The following is a 23,607-nucleotide window of genomic DNA, read 5'->3' as shown; positions in this document are numbered from 1 at the left end:
TCTGCATTCTTTTTTTTTAATTGATAAGCCTGTTGTTGGTTTAACGGTTAAGATGGTTGGTTTATTGATCTTTTGGTCTTAAGATCCTCAGTTGGAGCCCCAATTAGCTTGTTACGAAGCACCATGTGGGTTGATTCAGCTGTCATCCTTCTGACGTCAGCAAAATGAATGCCAGCTTCACGGGAAAAGGAAGAACTGCAACAGGAGCACAGCCAACAATGATGCAGCCAAAGGCTCCAAAAACAAAAATGCAAGTCGATTTTTACTTGCGGTGTAAACGATGACCATTACTCCATAGTTGTGGTGTAAACGATGACCATTACTCCATAGTTGTGGTGTAAACGGTGACCATTAATCTTGGCGGTGTAAACGGTGACCATTTCTCTCGGCGCTGTAAACGGTGACCATTCTCTCGGCGCTGTAAACGGTGACCATTTCTCTCGGCGGTGTAAACGGTGACCATTTCTCTTGGCGGTGTAAACGGTGACCATTTCTCTTGGCGGTGTAAACGGTGACCATTTCTCTCGGCGGTGTAAACGGTGACCATTTTCTCGGCGGTGTAAACGGTGACCATTTCTCTCGGCGCTGTAAATGGTGACCATTCTCTCGGCGGTGTAAACGGTGACCATTTCTCTTGGCGGTGTAAACGGTGACCATTCTCTCGGCGGTGTAAACGGTGACCATTTCTCTTGGCGGTGTAAACGGTGACCATTTCTCTTGGCGGTGTAAACGGTGACCATTTCTCTTGGCGGTGTAAACGGTGACCATTCTCTCGGCGGTGTAAACGGTGACCATTTCTCTTGGCGGTGTAAACGGTGACCATTTCTCTTGGCGGTGTAAACGGTGACCATTCTCTCGGCGGTGTAAACGGTGACCATTTCTCTTGGCGGTGTAAACGGTGACCATTTCTCTCGGCGGTGTATTCTTACAAAATGTCAATGTTTGATTTTTTTTTATCTCGCGTTACAATGACGTATATAATAAACTTGTCATGGAAACATTTGTTGATATAAAAAAGTAAGTGAAATTTTATTCACAGGAAGTTTTCTAGCGTCACGCGCGGTGTGGATTTGTTCAGCGTTTCGGGGGCGATGTAAACGACGGTGTCCGTGGAGCTGCGTGACGTTTACATCGTGTGTGATGAGATGGACACTGAAGAGAGAGAGACGCGCGTGGACACGATAAAGATCGGAGTCTGAACCAGGTGGTGACGACACAACAAACAGGTTCTCTACTGTTGCCGTGAAATTTGAACTGAGACGTCGACCTCGCTCTGGGATGTCACTTTGTACCGGTACCGGGCTTCAGGGCTGATTATACTTGTGTGGCGGACATCGACATCGAGGAACTTGTCTTGGCCTCGTGGACTTGCGATGCCTCGATACGCACAGTTGGTGATTGGACCAGCGGGGAGTGGGAAGGTTGTTCTGAACACGAAACCTCGCACCCCTCCCCTCACCCTCCCCTCACCCTCCCCTCACCCCTCCCCTCACCCCTCCCCTCACCCCTCCCTCTCTCCCACCCCCAAGCTTACCCCCTCCCTCTCTCCCACCCCCAAGCTCACCCGCTCCCCTCACCCCTCCCCTCACTCCCACCTCCAAGCTCACCCCTCCCTCTCTCCCACCCCCAAGCTCACTCCCTCCCTCTCTCCCACCCCCAAGCTCACCCCCTCCCTCTCTCCCACCCCCAAGCTCACCCCTCCCCTCACTCCCACCTCCAAGCTCACTCCTCCTTTCACTCCCACCCCCAAGCTCACCCCTCCCCTCTCTCCCACCCCCAAGCTCACCCCTCCCCTCTCTCCCACCCCCAAGCTCACCCCTCTCCTCTCTCCCACCCCAAGCTCACCCCCTCCCTCTCTCCCACCCCCAAGCTCACCCTCCCCTCACTCCCACCTCCAAGCTCACCCCTCCCCTCTCTCCCACCCCCAAGCTCACCCCTCCCCTCTCTCCCACCCCCAAGCTCACCCCTCCCCTCTCTCCCACCCCCAAGCTCACCCCTCCCTCACTCCCACCCCCAAGCTCACCCCTCCCCTCACTCCCACCTCCAAGCTCACTCCTCCTTTCACTCCCACTCCCAAGCTCACCCCTCCCCTCTCTCCCACCCCCAAGCTCACCCCTCCCCTCTCTCCCACCCCCAAGCTCACCCCTCCCTCACTCCCACCCCCAAGCTCACCCCTCCCCTCACTCCCACCTCCAAGCTCACTCCTCCTTTCACTCCCACTCCCAAGCTCACCCCTCCCCTCTCTCCCACCCCCAAGCTCACCCCTCCCTCTCTCCCACCCCCAAGCTCACCCCCTCCCTCTCTCCCACCCCCAAGCTCACCCCTCCCCTCACTCCCACCCCCAAGCTCACCCCCTCCCTCTCTCCCACCCCCAAGCTCACCCCTCCCCTCTCTCCCACCCCCAAGCTCACCCCCTCCCTCTCTCCCACCCCCAAGCTCACCCCTCCCCTCTCTCCCACCTCCAAGCTCACTCCTCCTTTCACTCCCACCCCCAAGCTCACCCCTCCCCTCTCTCCCACCCCCAAGCTCACCCCCTCCCCTCTCTCCCACCCCCAAGCTCACCCCTCCCTCACTCCCCCGAACGCATTAAATGCTATTTACATGCCTGCAACACCCTCTGTGTACTTCACACTTCTCAGATGTCCTGCTTTATACCAAAGACATTTAACATGTGACTTTCTATGTGTATGTGCTGGTTCAATTGCAGAGCAGCTATTGCACGACCATGGTGGAACACTTGGCAACATTGCGCCGTGTGGTTCATGTGGTGAACCTGGACCCTGCTGCAGAGCGTTTCGAGTATCCTGTTTTGGCTGGTAAGGAAAATGTCGCTTGGATTTGGTGCTATTTTAATCATTTTAAAGTTTTGTGTGAGGCTTGACCATTGGGAGTGGAGGGAGGGAGGGAGGGAGGGAGGGTGCAGTGGAGTGGAGGGAACGTTCATAGAGTTCAGAGAACACCTTATCCTGTACAGTCTTGATAAAAAAGGACATGGGATGGGTCTTTTAAACTCTTGGTTTGCGTTTCCGAGCACAATCTGTATTTGCTTTGTTCATGAACTTGGAATAACAGGCGTGAGAGTAACCATACGAGGCCGATGGATCAAATGGAACAGACCAGAGGTGCTGATGCTGCGCTGAGATGCGTTTTGGTGCTGATGCTGCACTGAGATGCGGTTTTTTTTGTCACCATCGAGGTTTAGCCATGCATCTGCACAATCACAAACCTGCCAACTCCTCTTGGAGAAAATGATTTTTTTGAAACTATCTTTGAGAGAAACATCCATGAAAAAGACGTTGTTTTGGAAGAAGAAGAAAAGAAAAACATTGTTCCACCCCAAACCCACCTCCTTCAGGTTTTCTGCTTTCCTTCCTGAAAGTCCCTGTAATGTCCATCTTGTTTACCCCGTGTTCCCTGCCCCATCCCTCTCCCTTCCACAGATCTCCTGATGTCTCTGTTCCCCACAGTTTTGTCCTTCCCTCTCCTGCTCCTCTTGTCTCATGCCCCTCCCCCCTTCCTCTGCGTTGTGTTAGCTCTCATATGAGCCTCGACAAGGTATACAACAACAACAAAAAAGATAGCTTTGTGGTTGCGTCGTGAGCTGCTGCTGCCATTTGGTCTGAACCTCGCTGTTACTCCGCCCTGAAAGCCCGCAGTCGAGAAATTTGATTGGTCGAGACGATTTTTTTTTTTGTATACAGAGTCGAGGCTCGAATGAGAGCGAACACACAACGCACAGTAAGGGGGGCATGAGACAAGAGGGGCAGGAGTGGGAAGGACAAAACTGTGGGGAACAGAGACATTAGGAGATCTGTGGAAGGGAGAGGGATGGGACGGGGAACACGGGGTATACAAGATCGATATTACATTGACTTTCAGGAAGGAAAGCAGGGAATTTGAAGGAGGTGGGTTTGTGGTGGATTAACAGGGGTAGAAAAGATCGAGGATTTGGATGGGGGACAATTAGAGGTGGTGGTTAACAACTGTTTTCAAGGCCTGGGGGAAGAATGGGATTGAATAGAGTGAGGGAGTTTATTCCAAAGGTGGGGAAAAAGAGGAATGAAAGGGTGAAGGTGAGCAGTGATTCATGATATTGGTAGTTTTACCAGAATGGAGTTGTTGACGGACCTTGAGCGCCCTGCGCAAATATGGTGGGGACAAATCACAGACACAGCAGGGGGGTGAGACCGGAGAGGAGACAGAAGAAAACAGAAAGACCACCGACCTGCCTGCGGTGAGAGGCTTAAAGACTCAGCTTCATCGCGGGAGATAACAATGATCCGAAATGCCCTGGTTTCTACGGCGTGAAGCCAGAAAGGTGAGAGGCGGGAGCACCAGCCCAGAGAGGAGAGCTGTACTCCATCAGGCTGCAGACGAAACGTTATATGTGGTCAGGAGCTCAGGTGTGCCGAGGAAGGACTTTGCACGACGGAGGATTCCCAGTCGGCGACTGGCTTCGGAGGCGAGGTTGGAAATGTGGCTTTCCCAGGAACGATCATGGCATGTAGTGAGACCCAGAAGCTTGAAAGAAAGGACTTCTTCCAGAGGATTGTTGAGAAAGTGGGGTGGGGGGGGGGGTTCCAAACGGTCCTTTCGGAGAATCGTAGTGAGAGTGTGAGATTTGTCCGATTGAAAGACATGTTCCACGTGTTGGACAAGTTTGTGATTTTATCCAGATCTGCAGTGAGCGAAGAAGTTGCTGTTTGCCGGTCTGGGGGATGACAGATGGTACAGCAGAGGGTGGAGTCATCAGCAAAGAGATGAAGATGATTTTCCAGAGAGTCGGAGAGAACATTGATGAAAACCAGAAAAAGAACAGGGCCCAGAACACTGCCTTGAGGAACTCCAGCCTGGACAGGGAGAGGGGATGAGAGAACTCCATTTAGGGCCACATGTTGATTGTGACAGGAGAGGAAGTCTGCTAGCCATGAGTGGAGATGGCCTTGGATACCATAGGAAGAGTTTGGTGAGCAGGGCAGGGTACCAGACCGTGTCAAAAGCACGTGATATATCTAGGGATATGGCTCTGATCACATGTCTAGCATTGAGGACCTCCATCCATTGTTGGGAGAGCAGAAGCAGCATATCCAGGGTTCAGTGACCTGGTCTGAAACCAAATTGATGATCGGAAATCAAGCCATTGGAGAAGAGGAAGGATTTAATGTCTGAAGTGATCATGGATTCCATAACCTTGCTGATGATTGGGAGAAGAAGGCTGGTTGGTCTGTAGTTGCATGGATCTGTTTTTGCACCTTTTTATGCAGGGCAGTGATGTTTGCTGATTTCCAAGCAGATGCCAGATTACCTTGAGCAAATGAGAGGGTGAATAGAACAGAGAGAGGGTGAGCAATAGCAGAGGAGCAGGTTTTTAGGGCACGTGGGCTGATGCCGTCTGGACCGGTTGCAGAATCTTGAGTCGAGGCTTGACAGCAAGCTCTCCACCTTGTCAGGAGAAAAGGACACAGAGTCTCGGGACAGTTGGGTGCGACTGGGTAAGGTGGGTACAGAAAATGATGGGTTTGGGACACAAGATTTTGATGCAAACACCGAATTTAGGCATTCAGCCTTTTAAATGCAATGCAATATACGATTTATTTTTTACGACACAATACGATATACAATTTCTAATTCCGATACGATACACAATTATAAGTACTGCTAAACTGAAGCTTTTTGGTCGGGCAAACGAGTTGATTCATGTCGTGCAGTGTTCAAAATATGAAATTCAATTGAAGAAATTAATAAATTCCTCGATCATCGAGAGATTGACAGATACACGGACCGAGTGAACCAATTGTTTTCACCTGCTTTGTCTATGAGCGCGGAGTAAATGTACAGTAATAAATAATACCCCACATGCATGTAATGAACATGCCCATATCAAAAAATAACAAGAAAAAGCAATCGGATTGCAGACCCTCGCCAGGACTTGTTTTGTGTGGTGTTTGTGTACTGGTGTGTTATGTAATCCACTGGAAGGGCACTCGGTAGATCGCACACCTCTGCCCCACAAGGCCTGATCCATGAGAACATATCGGGCCCAATACATTTTGAAATATCATGCTAGACAGTACCATGTCGTTTTTGACCCGATCTCTTAATGGTGAAGAATCACTTATAAAAATTAAATAATTCTCGTATCCAGATCCGGATCCGAATCTTCACCAAAATCTAATCAGTTCGTCCGTGTCACACACCCAACCTGTCCACAAAATTTTATCCTGATCCGTCCACAACTTTTTGAGATATCCTGCACACAAACAAACAGACAGACAGGAAAGGGTGAAAACATGACCACCTTCATCTTCGATGGCGAAGGTAATCAAATGGAACACCAAATCGGTATACAGTCCTGCATTGGAGTAATCAGAAGGAACCCAAACAAGCAAAAAGAAAAGATGAAGTCATCAGTCGGAACCTGCAGAGGATTTGCATTTCAGCTGCGGCGACTTCACCCTTAAAGCCATCCAGGCACAGCCCAGTGAGCTTTATTCAGCAACAACAACATGAAATAAACAGATTAAAAAAAAAATCTTGCTGCCAGACCATGCATCCGATCAAGTTGAAATTTAAAACATTTATTCCTCATCACTACTAGATCATAACTGTGAAGTTTCATGTCGATTGATGCAGCGGTTCCAGATAAAACGTTTAATATTTTTCTTCAATCCAATATGGCTGTCGAACCATGTGACGTATCAATCATTCCTGAACAAACTTGTAAACCCAAGGCTTGGGGAATATTTGTGTGAAGTTTCCCTGTGAAAGATGTGAATCTGTCCAGCTGTTCTGGAGAAGATATTGATAGGTTTTCAGGTAAATCCAATATGGCTGCCAAACCATGTGACCTTTGATGTCGTATGTGTGAACCTTTCGTTCCTCATGGATAGGCGGTCGTACGTGTAAAGTATCACCTTGATCTGTTCAGCCACTTCAGAGATCTTTGAAGTTTTGTTTTTTTTAACATTAAAAAAAAACCAGTATGGCTGCCGAATCGCATGACTGAGGACGTCATCAATTTTTTTTTTTGTAGACCATTTTATCCCGCGATGACCCTCAAAAATGTTCATACTGATCAGATGTAGCGTTCTACATCTCCAATTATGACGTCATAATGAAGGCATCTCTGATGTCATTAAAAAAAAATCACACTTATTCCCCATGAGGAGTACTTGCTATGTGCCAAGTTTCATTTTTTTGCCTTTGTGTTTATTCAGAGATAGAAGTCCAAAGTTTTTTTTTATCCCCCGCCACGTGGCGGAAGGGGGATATTGTTGTCACCCGGGTCGTCTGTCCGTCCGTCCGTCCAGCTGGGCATCAACATTTATAGCTGTGAGTGCGATAACTCATAAACTGTTCGCCATATCGATTTGAAATTTGGGTCATGCATGTACCACCTGAAAAGGAAGAACGCCATTGATTTTGGGCGTGGCCGGATCCAAGATGGCCGACTGAGGCGGCCATCTTGAAAAAAATGTTTCCATGGCGGGGGATTCCCCATCTCTGATGGGTATATTTCTGTTTTTCCAATGTGGCTGCCACACCAAGTGACCTATGACATCATAATTATCAACAAAACATTTATATATGAGAAGTTGCTCCCATGGTAAAAATTCCATCTCAATCTGACAAGCGGTTGCAGAGAAAAACGTTAAAGCTCTGTGCGGACAAACAAGCAGAAAGACAGACAAACGGACCCAAACACAATACCTTCTCCTTCGGCGAGGGTAATGATTTGAGCAATCCCCTAAATCTAAAGTAATAAAAGGGTGTGTGCGTGTGTCCTCTATGACGTCTATAACTCCAAAACCATAAAACCTAACAGCCTGAAACTTTGCATGCATTCTAAGAAATCTCCAAGGCAGTGCAAGAGTTAAAATTGGGTGTTTGAGTGAATTGCAACACCCCCTTTTGAAGATAATTGATGGCTTTATTTAATTATATCCTTTGTCAGGCGATCCTCAGCCACCTCGCTGTCTGGTGTCTTAAGGTGTTTCCTGGGTAACCTTGCTCGGGTCTGAAGCCGCCATGGTTTTTGGCCTGCTCAACCATGCCCTGACTTGAATTAGGCCACACCGATTTCTTAATGACAGTTTATTTTTCACTTTCCTCACTCGTATCAAATCGCTGTATGCATCGCTTTTGTAAGGACTATAAATTTTCAAATTAGGAGCTTGGAGCGATTTCATGCATTTTATGAGATGATTTTCCACGATCTCCTCTCACGGACTAATTAAAGTACATCATCGAAATATTATTTCGGTTTTGAGGATCGGATGTCGTCCGTACCAAACGAGTGTCGAAATCTGATAGTTTAAAGAAAGAATGTCTTATAATGAAGCTGATATAACTATTTACTTTCAGCAAGCAAGGCCATGTTCCCTGCTTCTCCATACATACCTGAGAACCTGTGTAATTTCCAAAGCATTTAACTTGTCTTTTTCAACTGTTTGGAGAATTATATTGAATGAACAAATTAACCAGCTTCATTGAGCAGTATGATTTAATGCATTCACTGCTAGACTTTACACCCTGTCCCCCAGAGGGACTGCCTATCCATAGCGTCTGCCAAATACTGTGTCAATATTTTCGGATGTTTCACAATGTGCTCTGCAGGGGATCAAAGCAAATCTGGTGAAAAACGGACGTTTAAAAAAAAAAAGTTATCACGTTTGTGCAGACCGCGAATAATGTACCACATGACGTGGGCACAGACGAGCAGGCAAAATGGTGGATTTTCTGCAAGGTTTAGTTCACGGGCGATTGAACTTTGCGATGTCTCCAGGGTTGTTCTGCATTCAGCTGCAACTCTTTGGTAGATGAAGTCATTATGTGAATGAATTCATTTTATTTCATTAACTGCTGCGTGTGTGGCGAAGGCGGTCTTTAAAGTTAAAAAGATCCTTTATTGGAAGCAGCGACAGCCTGGCCAACCGTTCCTTATCAACCATTTAATTGGAGTGCTTACATGAGTGCTTAAGCCACTTGCCGAGCACCCATTGTCGATTGTGCAACATCGTTCTGAGCGAATCGTTCACTCTCTGGACGCTTTTGCCACGCCGCGTCACCCTGAGCGAGTGTTTCGTGCTCCGTCACCCTGAGCGAGTGGTTGCGAAATAACACCCGATTTCCGAGCCGTTTGCCATATTAATGTGTTCTCTTAATTACCGAGCCAATTTTTTTTTTCCACCCGTCACGCAACTGTTTATAAAAGATTAATGTTTGTGAATATATTCCTGAAACTTCGATATAAATGAAATGTTTTTTGGTGAAAGCTACTCATGGTTTCTGGGTTGTATACAGTAAGTATTGCAGTCGGTAATCAGACTGACTCGAACCTGCCGATTCCCGAAAAATTGCCCATGTCGGCCAAACGTGTGTGCATGCGTGCGTTGTTTATAAAGCATAACATATTATTTCTGCTGACTCCCCTACCCCCATCTTCTCTCTTTCTCTGTCTCTGTCTCTGTCTCTGTCTCTGTCTCTGTCTCTGTCTCTGTCTCTGTCTCTGTCTCTGTCTCTGTCTCTGTCTCTGTCTCTGTCTCTGTCTCTGTCTCTGTCTCTGTCTCTGTCTCTGTCTCTGTCTCTGTCTCTGTCTCTGTCTCTGTCTTTCTCTTTCTCTGTCTCACTATCTCTCTGGACGGTGTTTGTCTCCGGATGTGTCCGAGCAGTGTTTGTCTCCAGACATGTCCGGGCGGTGTTTATGTTTGGACCAGAGTTTGTCGCCAGGCCGTGTTTATCGAATGACCAGTAGAAAATGGATTTCAGACATTATTTTGTTTCCATCTTCACTGTTATTCTTGGCGGAATCATTTTGATGAAACCATGAATCGTAATTAACCCTCCACCGCACGTCTGCCTTCCCTTCCTCTCACCTCACACTGTCTTCCCTTCCCCCACACCTCCCCACTCCCCCTCCCTCCTCTCACATTTCCCCTCCACCTCTTCACTCTCCCCATGCTCTCTCCCCCCACTCGTCTCTCCCTCTTCCCCCCTCTTTTTTTTCCCTCCCTCCTTTTGTATTACCATCAGCGAAGCGCCCAGTGGTATTTGCTCATAATAAATAAAGCTAGGTGGAAGTTATGTTTTCATTCGTGTCTCTGTCTCTCTTTGTCTCTGAGCATATCTCAAAAGGTTATGAACCGATTCGGACAAAACTGGGTGCACAGGTTGGGTATGTGACCAGGAAGAATTGATTCAATTTTGTTGAAGATCTGGATCCGGACATGAGATTTATATATATATATTTTAAGTTTGGAGAGATATGGCCAAAAACGATATATGGCATGATATCTCAAAAAGTTGTGGACAAAATTACGCTCCACCGAGTGCCGTTGTAGTCTCTTTTGCTTTTCTTCCTTTTACCCAGATGTCCGTGAGTTGATTCAGGTTGAAGATGTGATGGAAGATGATGAATTGGCACTTGGGCCAAATGGTGCTCTTGTTTTCTGCATGGAACATTTAGTTGGAAATCCAAGTTGGCTCCAAGAAGCACTTGGAGAAACTCAGGAAGACTACCTTCTGTTTGACTGTCCTGGTAAGCACCTATAGGGGTCATCTGCATCATACATCTCTGGTGGAGGGTATTGGGGGGGGGGGTGGATTGTTGCGGGATGGGTTGATGTTACATATCCATTGAGTAGTTATGGATGGATTCGGAAGAAACTTGGTAGACAGGTTGGGTGTGTGACTATGACGAACTGATTAGATTTTGCTGAAGATTCGAATCTTGCTCCGGCCTATCAGCGGGATACAAAACGTAATCTGTTCGGCCTGACGGAGGTATATGTGCTCTACCGAATGCTGTTCTCGTTGAAGCATCTTCACCCCTCTTTGAATCTGACACTAAAATGGGGTGCACATTAGAACATGGGAAAACAAAAGATCTCGCGTCGGGATTCGTAAAACAGCACAAGCATGCAATAATTATATCGATGAACCTTCACTGTATAAACTGAGATGTTTTCAAATATAACTATCTCTCGAGAACCTCCATTTTAAAATTTGCCAAAACTTTTTTTCTGATTTTCTTACCTGATTTATTTATTTATTTATTTATCTACTTGGCTCTAAAGTTTAAAACTTATTTATTTTGTGTGATGGATGATGAATTAAGCAACTTTATATCTCATCTTTTATCTTCCACATGCATTGTGAACTTTGTTTTCATTATTCTCATGTAAATCTCTTTTCAAAACAAACAAAAATTCCCGGTTCTGTCCTCTTCCCACACGCGTAGGTCAGATCGAGTTGTATACACATCTACCTGTAATGAGTCAGCTGATTGGCTGGCTGCAGAACTGGGACTTTCGTATTTGTGTGGTCTTCCTGCTCGACTCCCAGTTTATGGTCGAGTCCTTCAAGGTGCTTCATCCCTCCCCCCACTCCCAACTCCCTATCCATCGTGAAGTGTCTGACTCAACCACTCCTTATTTGGGTGCTCTCCGAGCCCCGATCTCCCGATTGATGCGAAGCATGACCGAAAACAACTGGAGCATAAATATGCCATTTGTGGTGTACCCAAGAACTTGGCACTTTGAAAGAATTTCCAGTGTGCCTGATTGATGGAATTTCCCATTAATTTGCCGTCAAGTGTTCGAGAACCTTGACATCCAACCAAGTAGTTGCCTAACAATTGTGAAATTCCATCTGTCGACTATTTAATGACTGACTGTGCAGATATTAGCTCTCATCAAGAGCCACTCAACAGAGCTCCGAGTTGACCTTCGGTTCAGTAGGATCGAACACGCAAAAGTTTCTGTTCCGTCGCAGTGGGTCTGAGTCGTAAATAGTTTCACGACATTCCGTAATGTAATCCTCAAACTATTTTGAAACATGTTAATTTTGAAGTTCTGTCGACATTTTCTCTTCAAAACCGTGACAACATTTGAATTACGAAGACGCAGCAAATCGACCAACATTGAAAGATCTAAATTATTACCTCGATATGATTGAGTGCCCAATTTGATTCATCCGCTTTGAGGGACGATGCATGTGACCTGCCACGACGGAATGAATCGGAGGTTGCAAAGACAAAAAAAAAAAAAAACATTTTTCTTTGGAGATATTTACATTTCATAAATCTGCACTTGGTGTGCCATTGTTGGCCGTTCTTTGCAATTTCTCCAAAAACTGTCATTGATTGTTCAGGCCTGTGTGTGATGTAATCATGAACTGATCTTCTAAATTAAAGTTTCTCAATTGATTCAAAGTGAGGGTTGTGGCATCAGCTCTCACGGGAGTTGTCCTTATTTCTGCTTCATCAGTTAAAACGAGAGGTGGACGTCAGGAAACTTGTATGTTCGGCAGGATCCCAGTTAACAGACTTATTTTGATTGAGCGAGAGTAACAAAGGTGATTTGGGGCTGGCTGGGCTGGCAGGTGAATTGAAAAATCCATTTCCGCAGTCGTTTGCAAATTATTTGACAGATTGCCACAATTGACGCAACGGCATCATCCCTCCTACAGTTTCTCTCGGGAGTATTGGCTGCACTTTCTGCCATGGTTTCTTTGGAAGTACCTCAAGTGAACGTCATGACCAAGATGGACCTCCTGAGCCCTGCAGCACAAAAGGAGGTTGAGAGGTGAGTCATGTTTTTGTTGTTGTGAACTTAATTTGTTAAGTTTTGCCACCACTTGTACATTGATAGTGACCCTTTGCCTTGTCCTGCTAGGTTTCTTGACCCAGATCTTTATTCTTTGATGGAAGATTCAGCCGGAGCATGGAGGAGTCGCAAGTTTCAGGATCTCACTCGTGCCATTTATGAGCTGGTGTGTGGGCGGTAAAATCGATGACGGATTGATCGCGTGAAAAACTAAACCTTCAACGTAAAGACTTACGAGCAGAATGAAGTACATACAGTGAAACCCTTGCATATCGTGGGTTTCAAATGAAATCCCACAATAACTAAATTGGAACACAATAGGTTGCCCGCGATTCGGCAAAACCCACGATATTAGAACCCATGATATTTGAGGGTTTGCTGTGTGTTTGTGTGTGTATGTGTAATATATATATATATATATATATATATATATATATATATATATATATATATATATATATATATATATATATATATATATATATATATATATATATATATATATATATATATATATATATATATATATATATATACACTTGCCAAAACCCCGTCACAGACGGATTCTGTTCATTCAACCACCCTCACCAGCTCACCCACACTCGAGGGACATGGACTGGACAGGGCGTGCTTGCCCCGCCTACTCATCCCCCGCCCCTGCCCCATTCCCCCCCACTTCCCACCCCCCGCCTTCAATTTGCTTACCCCGGCCCTGACCCCCGTCTCTTCATCCCCCGCCCCCGTCTCTTCACTCCTCGCCCCCGTCTCAACGAAAAGTGTTTATTCTGCTTCAGAGTTGAAGGTTGACCACGATGTGCGATGCACTCTTACAAGTACGAAGTTTCTTTCAGTCCAGGTCACAGTACCGAGAAAAACGTGACGCGACCGCTAGGAGGAGCACAAAATTGATCCTTCAGTATAAATATAATATATAGAAGATACAATGTTTCTTGTTACATTTTTTGGTGTCAAATTCACTTTCTGAGGTAGTCAGCATGTGCAGAAGAAGGTTTTGCATTGCAAACGCTATTTTTGAGGAGTGGAATTACACCGCTCAGCTGTAACGGTCTGTTGACGGCAGACGTAATGACGTTACCGAATGACCGATGATGTCATGACGTCCTGACGCCTCACAGCGGTGACGTCACACGTCGCCATGTAAACAAATGTAAAACGAAAAGTGTTTTTTCTGCTTCAGATTTGAAAGTTGACTATTGCCACTATGTGCGATGCATTCTTACAGGTTCGAAGTTTCTTTCAGTCCAGGTCACAGTTCCGAGAAAAACGTGATGCGACCGCTAGGAGGAGCACAAAATTGGTGTTTCAGTATTGATATATATATATATATATATATATATATATATATATATATATATATATATATATATATATATATATATATATATATATATATATATATATACACACACACACACACAAGCCGGTAGGCGGACATGGGTAGTCGCCTACCCAATAGAACCTGACGCGATGGGCCCGTTCGATGGGGAATGACCTGAGGAATTAAGCACAAGAAAATTCATGATTCTAGCTTCAAGGATTAACACTGCAAATTGTTTTTTTCGTTAAAATACCCCCACATTTAGAGGTTTTTCGGCCGTCGCTCGGCAACGGAGGGGTCCATAGCGACGGTTCTTTGTCACACATAACTAGGTTTCATGTGTATCTGACTCATACCAGTTTCATGTGTATCTGACTCATTGTCTCTGAGATATAATGAACTTCGTTTTTTCTTGTTTTCGACCAGGGTTCATTCAAAGTCTATCTTGATTTCCAATCATCAATTTGGTTTCAGACCAGGTCACTCTACCCTGGATATGCTGCTTCTGCTCTCCCATCAATGGATGGAGGTCCTCAATGCCAGACAGGAAATCTGAGCCGTATCCCTGGACATATCACGTGCTTTTGACACAGTCTGGCACCCTGCACTACTCACCAAACTCTCTTCCCATGGTATTCAAGGCCATCTCCACTCATGGCTCGCAGACTTCCTCTCCTGTCGCAGTCAACGTGTGGCCCGAAATGGAGTTCTTTCATCCCCTCTTCCTGTGCAGGCTGGAGTTCCTCAAGGTAGCGTTCTGGGCCCTGTTCTTTTTCTGGTTTTCATCAATGATCTCTCGGACTATCTGGAAAATCCTCTATTTCTCTTTGCCGACGACTCCACCCTCTGCCGTACCATCTGTCATCCCTCAGACCGGCAAGCAGCAGCTTCTTCGCTCACTGCAGATCTGGATAAAATCACAAACTGGTCCAACACGTGGAACATGTCTTTCAATCCAGACAAATCTCACACTCTCACTATGTCTCTTCGAAAGGACGGTTTACAAAACCCCCCCATCCACTTTCTCAACAATCCTCTGGAAGAAGTCTTTTCTTTCAAGCTTCTAGGTCTCACTATCTGCCATGACCTTTCCTGGGAAAGTCACATTTCCAACCTCGCCTCAAAAGCCAGTCGCCGACTGGGAATCCTCCGTCGTGCTAAGTCCTTCCTCGGCCCTCTTGAGCTCCTGATCACTTACAAAGCTTTTGTCCGTAGCCTGATGGAGTACTGCTCTCCCCTCTGGGCTGGTGCTCCTGCCTCCCACCTTTCTCGGCTTCACGCTGTCGAAACCAGGGCATTTAAGATCATCGGCATCTCCCGCAATGAAGCTGAGTCTTTGGGCCTCTCACTCAATCACCGCAGGTTGGTCGGTGGTCTTTGTCTTCTACCGACTCCTCTCCAGCCTTGTCCCCCCTGCTCTCTCTGCGATTTGTCCCCACCATATTTCCACAGGGCGCTCAAGGTCCGCCAACAACCCCCTTCTGGTAAAACTACCAAAATCACGAATCACTGCTCATCTTCACTCTTTCATTCCTCTTTTTCCCCGCCTTTGGAATAAACTTCCTCACTCTATTCTTTCCCATTCTTCCCTCCAGGCTTTCAAAACAGCTGTTCACCACCACCTCTTATCTTCCCCCATCCAAATCCTCGATCTTTTCTACCCCCGATAATCCACCCAAGCCCACTTCCTTCATTTCTCCTGCTTTCCTTCCTGAAAGTCCCTGAAATGTCCATCTTCTCTTCGCCATGTTCCCCGTCCCATCCCCATCCCTCTCCCTTCCACAGTTCACCTAATGTGTCTGCTCCCCACTGTTTTGTCCCTTCCACTCCCGCCCCTCTTGTCTCATGCCTCCGTGCTGTGAGTTGTGTGTTTGCTCTCATACGAGCCTCGACAAGGTATACAAAAAAAAAAAATCTTCTCCGACAGTTTTCATAGGATCCGGCTGGAAATTTTTGACAATATGGCTGAATGTACTGCCCACAGTCGCTCGTGGCCCGATTTTTGATTTTCGAAAAAAATAATTTTTTTATGATTTTTCAAAAATTTCAAAGTCCCTTTGCTCGGCAACGGTGGTTTCTATAGCAACGGTTCTCATTTGCACACAGCTCGGTCATGGTATGAACCTACCAACCAAGTTTCATCGAAATCGCCATTGTATTAACTGAAATCGCCATTTTAAATACTGATAATAAGGGTAGAACAAATCTCAAGAAAATATTTTTTTTTTCGACTCTATCGACTACCCAACAGACAGACAAACATATCAACGGAAAAACTGATAAGGGTAGAACAAATTTCAAAAATTTTTTTTTTTTTTTTCCACTGGATCGACTACCCAATATATATATATATATATATATATCGAACCACTGACTCACTCACTCACTCACTCACTCACTCACTCACTGATATAAATGTTTGGTACCTCTAGGGTGCAGTGTAGAAAGCTGAAATTTTGCAAACTGATGCAACTGGAAGCCAATATCTCAGGAAAAATGACAAAACAATCGGGGAGTGGGGGGGGGAATCTGTAAACGAAAATATCTGCGAATAAATAGCCGGTGCAGACTGTTTGCTCACTGTGAGTCACGTGACCCAAGACAATGTAGCTTCCAGATTGCAACCACAATGGGCTGTTGAAACAGTCAAAGGAGACCGGACTTTTTCTATGCTATGAAGGGAGCCGTCCATGTGTGCATGCGTGCAAGTTCCACCCACTGATTGGACAATTCACCTGACTCCACTCACAATTTCTATAATAAGGCCACCAATTTAGGAACCCTTTGGAATTACTTTTTCAAAACCTTTCTCTCAAGCAGTGATTTTCCTGCGGAAGTTCTGCGGGTTTGCTGTTATTTCCGACTATTTTCTCTTAAAATTGTTACGGGTTTCTGTGAAGTCAGTGATAGCATGATAGGGGAGCAGAAAGTGATGCATATTCCGCTGTTTCGACGTGGAAATGCCCGTTCATTTTAATGAGCAGGAGGATTCCAACCCAGCTGTAAACCGTCATCCCGGTGTTTCACAGGCAGGGTGATTCATCAATGTGTGTGTGCTATCCCTCAGACTGACGCTGAACAAGCATCCCATCTGCCAGCATTTTTTGGTGGATGTTAAAGATCCCACGACATCCTTCGAAAAGAGTAGGCGAGCTATCACGGCACCCTGAACAAATTACAAATTCTTGCCCTAGCCAGCAGAGGGCACTGCATCAGCAGCACAGCCACACCCTCAGCCAATGATGCCACCCTGCAGCATTGTGCTGCATACGAAGAAGATTGATATAAATGATGAACAGTAGCCATCCTTGAACTGATCCCTGATTTACTGCATTACTTGCACTTTGCAGTGCAAAAACCACCCCCAAACCACTCTTTGCTTCCTATCCCAAAGCCAAGTTCTACATCCAGTTTGTGACTCTGACCATGACTTTCCAAGCCCTTACCTTAGCTACCCAAGGAGTTGCTGTAGCTGTGTCCAATAAGCTGACCCCATTGATAATTGAGGTAACACCGGTCAACGAGCGTATTATGAGATTAAGGATTCGTCAATCCTTTGGTGTCATTTCCCTGGTCTCTGTCTATGCTCTGACTGAGGCGAGTGATCTCACCATGAAGGATGCATTCTATGCCACGCTCGAGTCTGTGGTTAATCAGTGCCCCAGACGAGATACACTTCTAGTCTTGGGGGATTTCAATGCATCGACTGGAACTGATAGGGATGGTTATGAGACATGTGTTGGTCCCCATGGGTCAAGAACTATGAACCAGAATAGCACCAAGTTCCTTGACTTTGCAAGACGTCATGGACTAAGGGTGGCTGGTTCATGGTTTCAGCGCCCACAAGCTCATCGCTGGACTCGGTATTCCAACGCTGGCGGTGTGGCAAAGGAGATTGACCATGTCCTCATTGACGGTCGTTGGAGGATGATCCAGAACTGCAGGGTCTACCGGAGTGCTCAGTTCCTCAATACTGACCACAGGCTTGTTGTAGCAACTCTAAAGCTGCACCTTAAATCCTGGAGAATGGTACCATCCCAGCCTAGGCTGGATGTTGCCAAGCTCAGGGATGAGAGAGTAGCTGAGGAGTTTGCGAACAGGCTGAGTGGACACTTGGGGGGGTCTGGGTGCTTTGGGGGGTCCTGAAGAGTTGTGGAGTGCCTTCAAGACCACCGTCCTTGATGTTGCCGGTGGATGTCTTGGAACTCACCACAGGGCAAAGAAGAATTTTGTCTCAACAGACACTGGATACCATTGACCAGAGTCGCAGGGCCAGGCTGAATGGCAGAGCTGAGCTGTTCAGGGAGCTGAGGCGTAAAACTGTACGTGCACTGAGGGTGGACAAGGAGGCCCATGTGCGAGGAATCTGTGAGGGGGTGGAGCATCACCTGTGGACAGGTGATTCTCGTCCCGCTTACAGGGGAATTCGTGCATTGCGTTCATCCAAGCCCATCCCTCGGAGAACTGCAGTTCGAGCAGAGAGTAGTGGGCTCTTGACAGAGGAGTCTGAAGTGAAGGCCCGCTGGGCCGGTTACTTTGAGCGGTTGTAACAGGCTGATCCCCCAGCTGTCGAGTTGGACGTCAAGGGTGTTACAATCCCTGTTGCTGACCCTCGAATCAACTGTGGTCCACCTTCGCTTGTGGAAACACGGGCTGCGGTGAACCAGTTGAAACGGGGCAAAGCTCCAGGGATCTGTGGCATCCATGCTGAACTTCTCAAGGCTGGTGGAAATGCTGCACTCATGTCGTTGCATGCAGTTTTGTGCTCTGCCTGGAACACAGGCATCATCCCAACTGACTGGAAGAGGGGCCTTGTTGTTCCTCTCTTGAAAGGGAAGGGTGATCGCCAAGACTGCAACAACTACCGAGGGGTGACGCTGCTCTCAGTGCCGGGCAAGGTCTTTGCTCGGATAATTCTTGATAGGGTTCGCCATCATCTGCTTGAGCACCAGCGTCCAGAGCAGTTAGGCTTTACACCAAAGAGGTCAACGATTGACCGTATCCTTGCTCTTCGTGTCCTCACTGAACGCAGACGAGAGTTTCGGCAGGGGCTGCTTGCAGCCTATGTTGATCTCTGTAAAGCGTTCGATTCAGTGAATCGGGATGCCCTCTGGAGGATTGTTGGTCTTCGTGGGGTGCCACCAAAACTGATCGATCTGATGTCTGACCTCTACTCTGGTACGGAGAGTGCTGTGAAGTGTGGTGGTACCATCTCTGACTTATTTCCAGTTGTTACTGGAGTTCGTCAGGGGTGTGTACTGGCCCCCACACTTTTCAGCACTTGTATCGACTGGATTTTAGGGAGGATGTCGGAGAGATCAAGCTGCGTGACATCGTTTGGGAATGTCAAGATCTCGGACCTTGATTTTGCAGATGATGCAGTCATCTTTGCGGAGACTTTCGATATCCTTTTGGGGGCCCTCGAGGTGCTGAAAGAGGAGTCGGAGCCGTTGGGATTACGGGTTTCTTGGGTCAAAACTAAGATCCAGGCTTTCGGTGACATCTTGGATGCTGCTGTCCTGTCTGTCTGTTTGTGGTGAGGATGTTGAGGTCGTGGAGAGATTCACTTACCTTGGCAGTGATATTCATGTCTCTGCTGGCTGTGAGCAAGAGGTCAATAGACGTCTGGGTCGGGGCTGGGGAGTCATGGATTCACTGGATCATGGGGTGTGGCGCTGCCGGTACCTGTGCGGGAGGACGAAAGTCCGAGTCTTCAGGTCCTTGGTACTTCCAGTCTTGCTCTATGGATGCGAGACTTGGACTCTGACCAAGGATCTGAGACGGAGACTTCATTCCTTTGGTATCAGGTCTCTTCGGAGAATCCTTGGCTATCGCTGGTCGGATTTTGTGTCCAACGAGCGGTTGCTGAGAGAGACTCGGATGAGATTTGTTACCTGCATAGTCCGTGAGCGTCAGCTGCGGCTGTATGGACATGTGGCTCGTTTTCCTGACGCTGATCCTGCTCACCAGATTCTCTCAGCGAGGGAGTCTCATGAGTGGAGGAGGCCAGTGGGCCGACCATCTGCCTGGTGGATGGCCAGACGGAGGTCCCTGGAATACCGGCGGAAAGTGGACGCAGCGACGCGCTGTTCTGGCACATGCTCCCATACCTGACCTGACCTTAGCTACCAGCCTCTAATGGAGGAGTCCCATTTCACAATAATGTACAATTCATTAGTTTCAAAACGCCTTCACACTTTACGAAACGGACCCACGTCTCGTTCGCTGCTTGGCATTTTGGAATCGCCGATGGGAATAGCGTTTGTGCTCGTGTTGTGCAGGTTGATGATTACGGGTTGGTTCGGTTCATTCCTCTAAATCGAGAACAGCCCGATACGATCCAGGAGGTGGTTCAGCTTGTGGATTCAACTCTCCAGATCGGAGATGAAGAAGAATTCAGGGAACCGCAGGTATTTTCCTCTCACGCTCTTCAATTCCAACACGACACTTGTTTGTAGTCTTTATTTGTTTTCAGTAATTTCAATGACATTGTGAAGAACGTTGTTTTAAAGGGTGTGGTGATTGTGGTGGTGCATGCAATTGAGATGGTGATGAAAGGGAGTACTGTGAAAAGAAACGTGGGCATGAGTAAAGTGCTCGCTTGTTTTCTATTCTGTTTGTTGGTATCACGAGGCTTTCATGAGAAGTACATTTTGGCACAGACGACTCTCACAGTGGGAAGTGTTGAACAGATGTGATTATTCAGCATGCCGGCACGAGAAGCAGATTTTTGTCATGGCACAGACATGTCGGCATGAAATTGATCCAGTTTTTTGTCCTGGTACAGAAACCATGCACAACGTGCATCTGAACAACATTTACATTTGCTGATGATGTACAAAGCTTCCCAAAGTTGAGGGTGGTAAGAATAATCGGCAACTCACAACTACCAAATTCTGGATCTGCCATTTATTTGTTCATATGTCATATGGTGTGATTATTATCCAACTCAAACCGGACACTCGTAGCCCTGTTACACTCTGATTGGTTACATTCGTGTGTGTTGATCCAGCTCACCATCTGCTTTCTCTAGTTGGATTGGCAGTGCTGCCAGCCATCAGTGTGCTCTGCCATAACACAGCACTAACGACAAAATGACATATACAGGGTGTCTCAATATAATGTACACAGACTTTTGTATCGAAAACTACGCTATCTTGTCGTTCTGCACTGCCTGTTGGGTAACACCTGACCGATGACGTTAATCATTCCTTCACATGCTAGCACCATCCGTTAGGTATTAGGAACACTCTTCGTCACCCCTCTCTCTGCCATTAATTAATTGTTCTGAAATGTCCATGTCTGTGTACATTTTATTGAGATGCCTTGTGTTTGCGCACAGATGTGGTCCAAAGACAAACTCGTGCAAAGAAACAAACTGAAGATGAAAAGTGAGAGTTGCAGTGATGTGATTTGGCCTGTTATTCCTGTGTTGCAGTGAAAACCTGTTCTTCTGTTCTTTTATACCTGAATATCTTGCATTTGAAAATGGAGATAAAATCATACGATAATTTGTGAAGTGTCCATTTGTGTGTTTGTTTGACTCCGATGCACTCTTGAACTGCAAGATTGGTTGGATTCAGAGTGTGCATGTGAAGGTACATTAGGGGGTAATAGAAATTTATATTCCCAGGGGTCCAGGATGGCACGCGATTGTGAGACGTCGAGGTGGCGCGCGATTGTGAGACGTCGAGGTGGAGCGCGATTGTGAGACGTCGAGGTGGCGCGCGATTGTGAGACGTCGAGGTGGCGCGCGATTGTGAGACGTCGAGGTGGAGCGCGATTGTGAGACGTCGAGGTGGCGCGCGATTGTGAGACGTCGAGGTGGCGCGCGATTGTGAGACGTCGAGGTGGCGCACGATTGTGAGACGTCGAGGTGGCGCGCGATTGTGAGACGTCGATGTGGCGCGCGATTGTGAGACGTCGATGTGGCGCGCGGTTGTGAGACGTCGAGGTGGCGCGCGATTGTGAGACGTCGAGGTGGCGCGCGATTGTGAGACGTCGAGGTGGCGCGCGATTGTGAGACGTCGAGGTGGCGCGCGATTGTGAGACGTCGAGGTGGCGCGCGATTGTGAGACGTCGAGGTGGCGCGCGATTGTGAGACGTCGAGGTGGCGCGCGATTGTGAGACGTCGAGGTGGCGCGCGATTGTGAGACATCGAGGTGGCGCGCAATTTTTGTGATTTAATTTGGCAACTTGTCTTTTTCGCTGTCCCCTAATTAATTTGCATATTCGCTGTCTGACACAGACCAACATTCACTTCTTTTGTAATTTAATTGACACCTCTTCTTCATGTCTTTTTCCTCTCCTTGAGTATTGGTATTTTGCATTTTGATGTCTTTCTGCTCAGGAAATCAGCGACGAAGCAAATCTGGAGGAGTTTCTGTCCTCGCAAGAAAACTGAATGTGGGAGGAAGGAAGACAGTCAAGTCGTGTCAAGTCGTGTCATGTCAGGTCAGGTGGGGAGTTCGGGAAGAAAATAGCAGAGAAAAGATTGAGGAAGTTGAAAGTTGATGGGGAAAAGGAGGCTGTATTTGAGCACAATGTGATGTTCAGATGGAATAAAATGAGAATGATGCAATGGCCGGTGTGGGATGAAGCAAGAAGAGGATTGGACATGCAGGAAGGTGAGAAGAGAAAGAAATTCGGGAAAGGAGTGGAGTTGAGAATTTTAAGGGTTCAATGGGATGGAACAAAGCATCTCCTCACATCACGTTTGTGATCACAAAGGGATCTACATTGAGTATCTCTCAATAAGCTTATAATTCCAAAATGAGGTTTCAAAAGATTTTGTTAAAACTTCTAAAATGTAATTTATTTCAATAAAAACTGACTTTACTTCAAAATGCGTTCTTGCACATCTTTCGCTGTTTAAACAAAGGACAAAACCGAGAGGTTGAGTTTGAGTGCACAGCTTTATCTTCATTGCAGAGTGTTTCCAATATATATATATGCATTTGTTTACTCTTTTCTGTTCATAATGAACCTGGATTTCAATTTGCCAACATGGATCACCCTTCAGCCAATCACCACCCACAGTGAAGTGGTGCATCCACTCTTTCTATCTCTCCCTTTCCCTCCTCTCCTCTTCTCTTCTCTCCCCCCCTACTCCAGCTCATCTCTTCTCTTACCCTCTTCTGTATGCATTTTGAAACCACTGGACGGCATCACTTGGTGGTTGTACTCAGGGTATACCTGTGAATGTTTCTGGTGTTTTAAAAAAAACAAACATTTGTTGTCCCATTTGCTTTGGCTGAAGTGGTGGCACAAATTATCCATGTAAATGTGTATCGTGTTACTGGTGGTAGTCATAATGCAAGAAAACATCTCGATTCGCTCCATGAAAACCATAGATATCAAAAATTATCAAGATCATTCGAGGCGGTTGTTTGACTTGAATGTACCCCTGTACTGCTGAACCGAGATGGACTGCTGCTTCCTTCGCTTGCCTCCCTCATTCACGCCGGCTCGCCTCGCACAGCACGACTCGGTGCAACAACCGCACAGCATATTTCTCCAGTCTCCGGATCGCATACCCGCGCACCGCCACCAAAAGCGCCACAAGGCACGAGTGAGCACCACTACAGGAAGATGGTGATTACCAGGACGGAGGCTCAGGCAGAGCCAAAGATGCACCTACTGAGACAAACCCATGAAGATGCA

The 23,607-nt window shown here is 46.8% G+C and overlaps 1 protein-coding gene across 2 annotated transcripts; it reads left to right on the top strand.

Annotated features, from left to right (window-relative positions):
- The first annotated feature begins 1,033 nt into the window (after nucleotides 1-1,033).
- GPN3 (GPN-loop GTPase 3) lies at nucleotides 1,034-22,790 on the top strand. Of its 2 annotated transcripts, XM_085864269.1 has the most exons (9): nucleotides 1,034-1,421; nucleotides 2,708-2,816; nucleotides 10,370-10,537; nucleotides 11,240-11,364; nucleotides 12,469-12,584; nucleotides 12,675-12,771; nucleotides 20,226-20,354; nucleotides 21,287-21,335; nucleotides 22,295-22,790. In XM_085864269.1, exons 1-9 carry the CDS (start codon nucleotides 1,374-1,376, stop codon nucleotides 22,456-22,458), a joined length of 1,005 nt encoding a protein of 334 aa, XP_085720395.1. In that variant the 5' UTR covers nucleotides 1,034-1,373; the 3' UTR covers nucleotides 22,459-22,790. The 2 variants fall into 2 exon arrangements, with proteins under 2 accessions (XP_085720395.1, XP_085720397.1); XM_085864271.1 differs by lacking the exon at nucleotides 21,287-21,335 and having other exon boundaries at nucleotides 1,036-1,421.
- Nucleotides 22,791-23,607: the final 817 nt, after the last annotated feature.

The sequence above is a fragment of the Eptatretus burgeri genome, chromosome 18 (assembly GCF_056783735.1).
Source record: "Eptatretus burgeri isolate ZD-2024b chromosome 18, Ebu_testis_v1, whole genome shotgun sequence".
Lineage (NCBI taxonomy): Eukaryota > Metazoa > Chordata > Myxini > Myxiniformes > Myxinidae > Eptatretus > Eptatretus burgeri.
The sequence above is the reverse complement of the archived record's forward strand: the minus strand, read 5'-3'. Positions and strand labels throughout refer to the sequence as shown.

Excerpts from the sequence above, each read along its gene's own strand:
- GPN3 (XM_085864269.1), top strand. The coding sequence starts at position 1,374 with ATGCCTCGATACGCACAGTTGGTGATTGGACCAGCGGGGAGTGGGAAG. Across the intron at positions 12,585-12,674 it reads GCACAAAAGGAGGTTGAGAG|GTTTCTTGACCCAGATCTTT; the intron begins GTGAGTCATGTT and ends TTGTCCTGCTAG. Across the intron at positions 21,336-22,294 it reads AAACAAACTGAAGATGAAAA|GAAATCAGCGACGAAGCAAA; the intron begins GTGAGAGTTGCA and ends CTTTCTGCTCAG.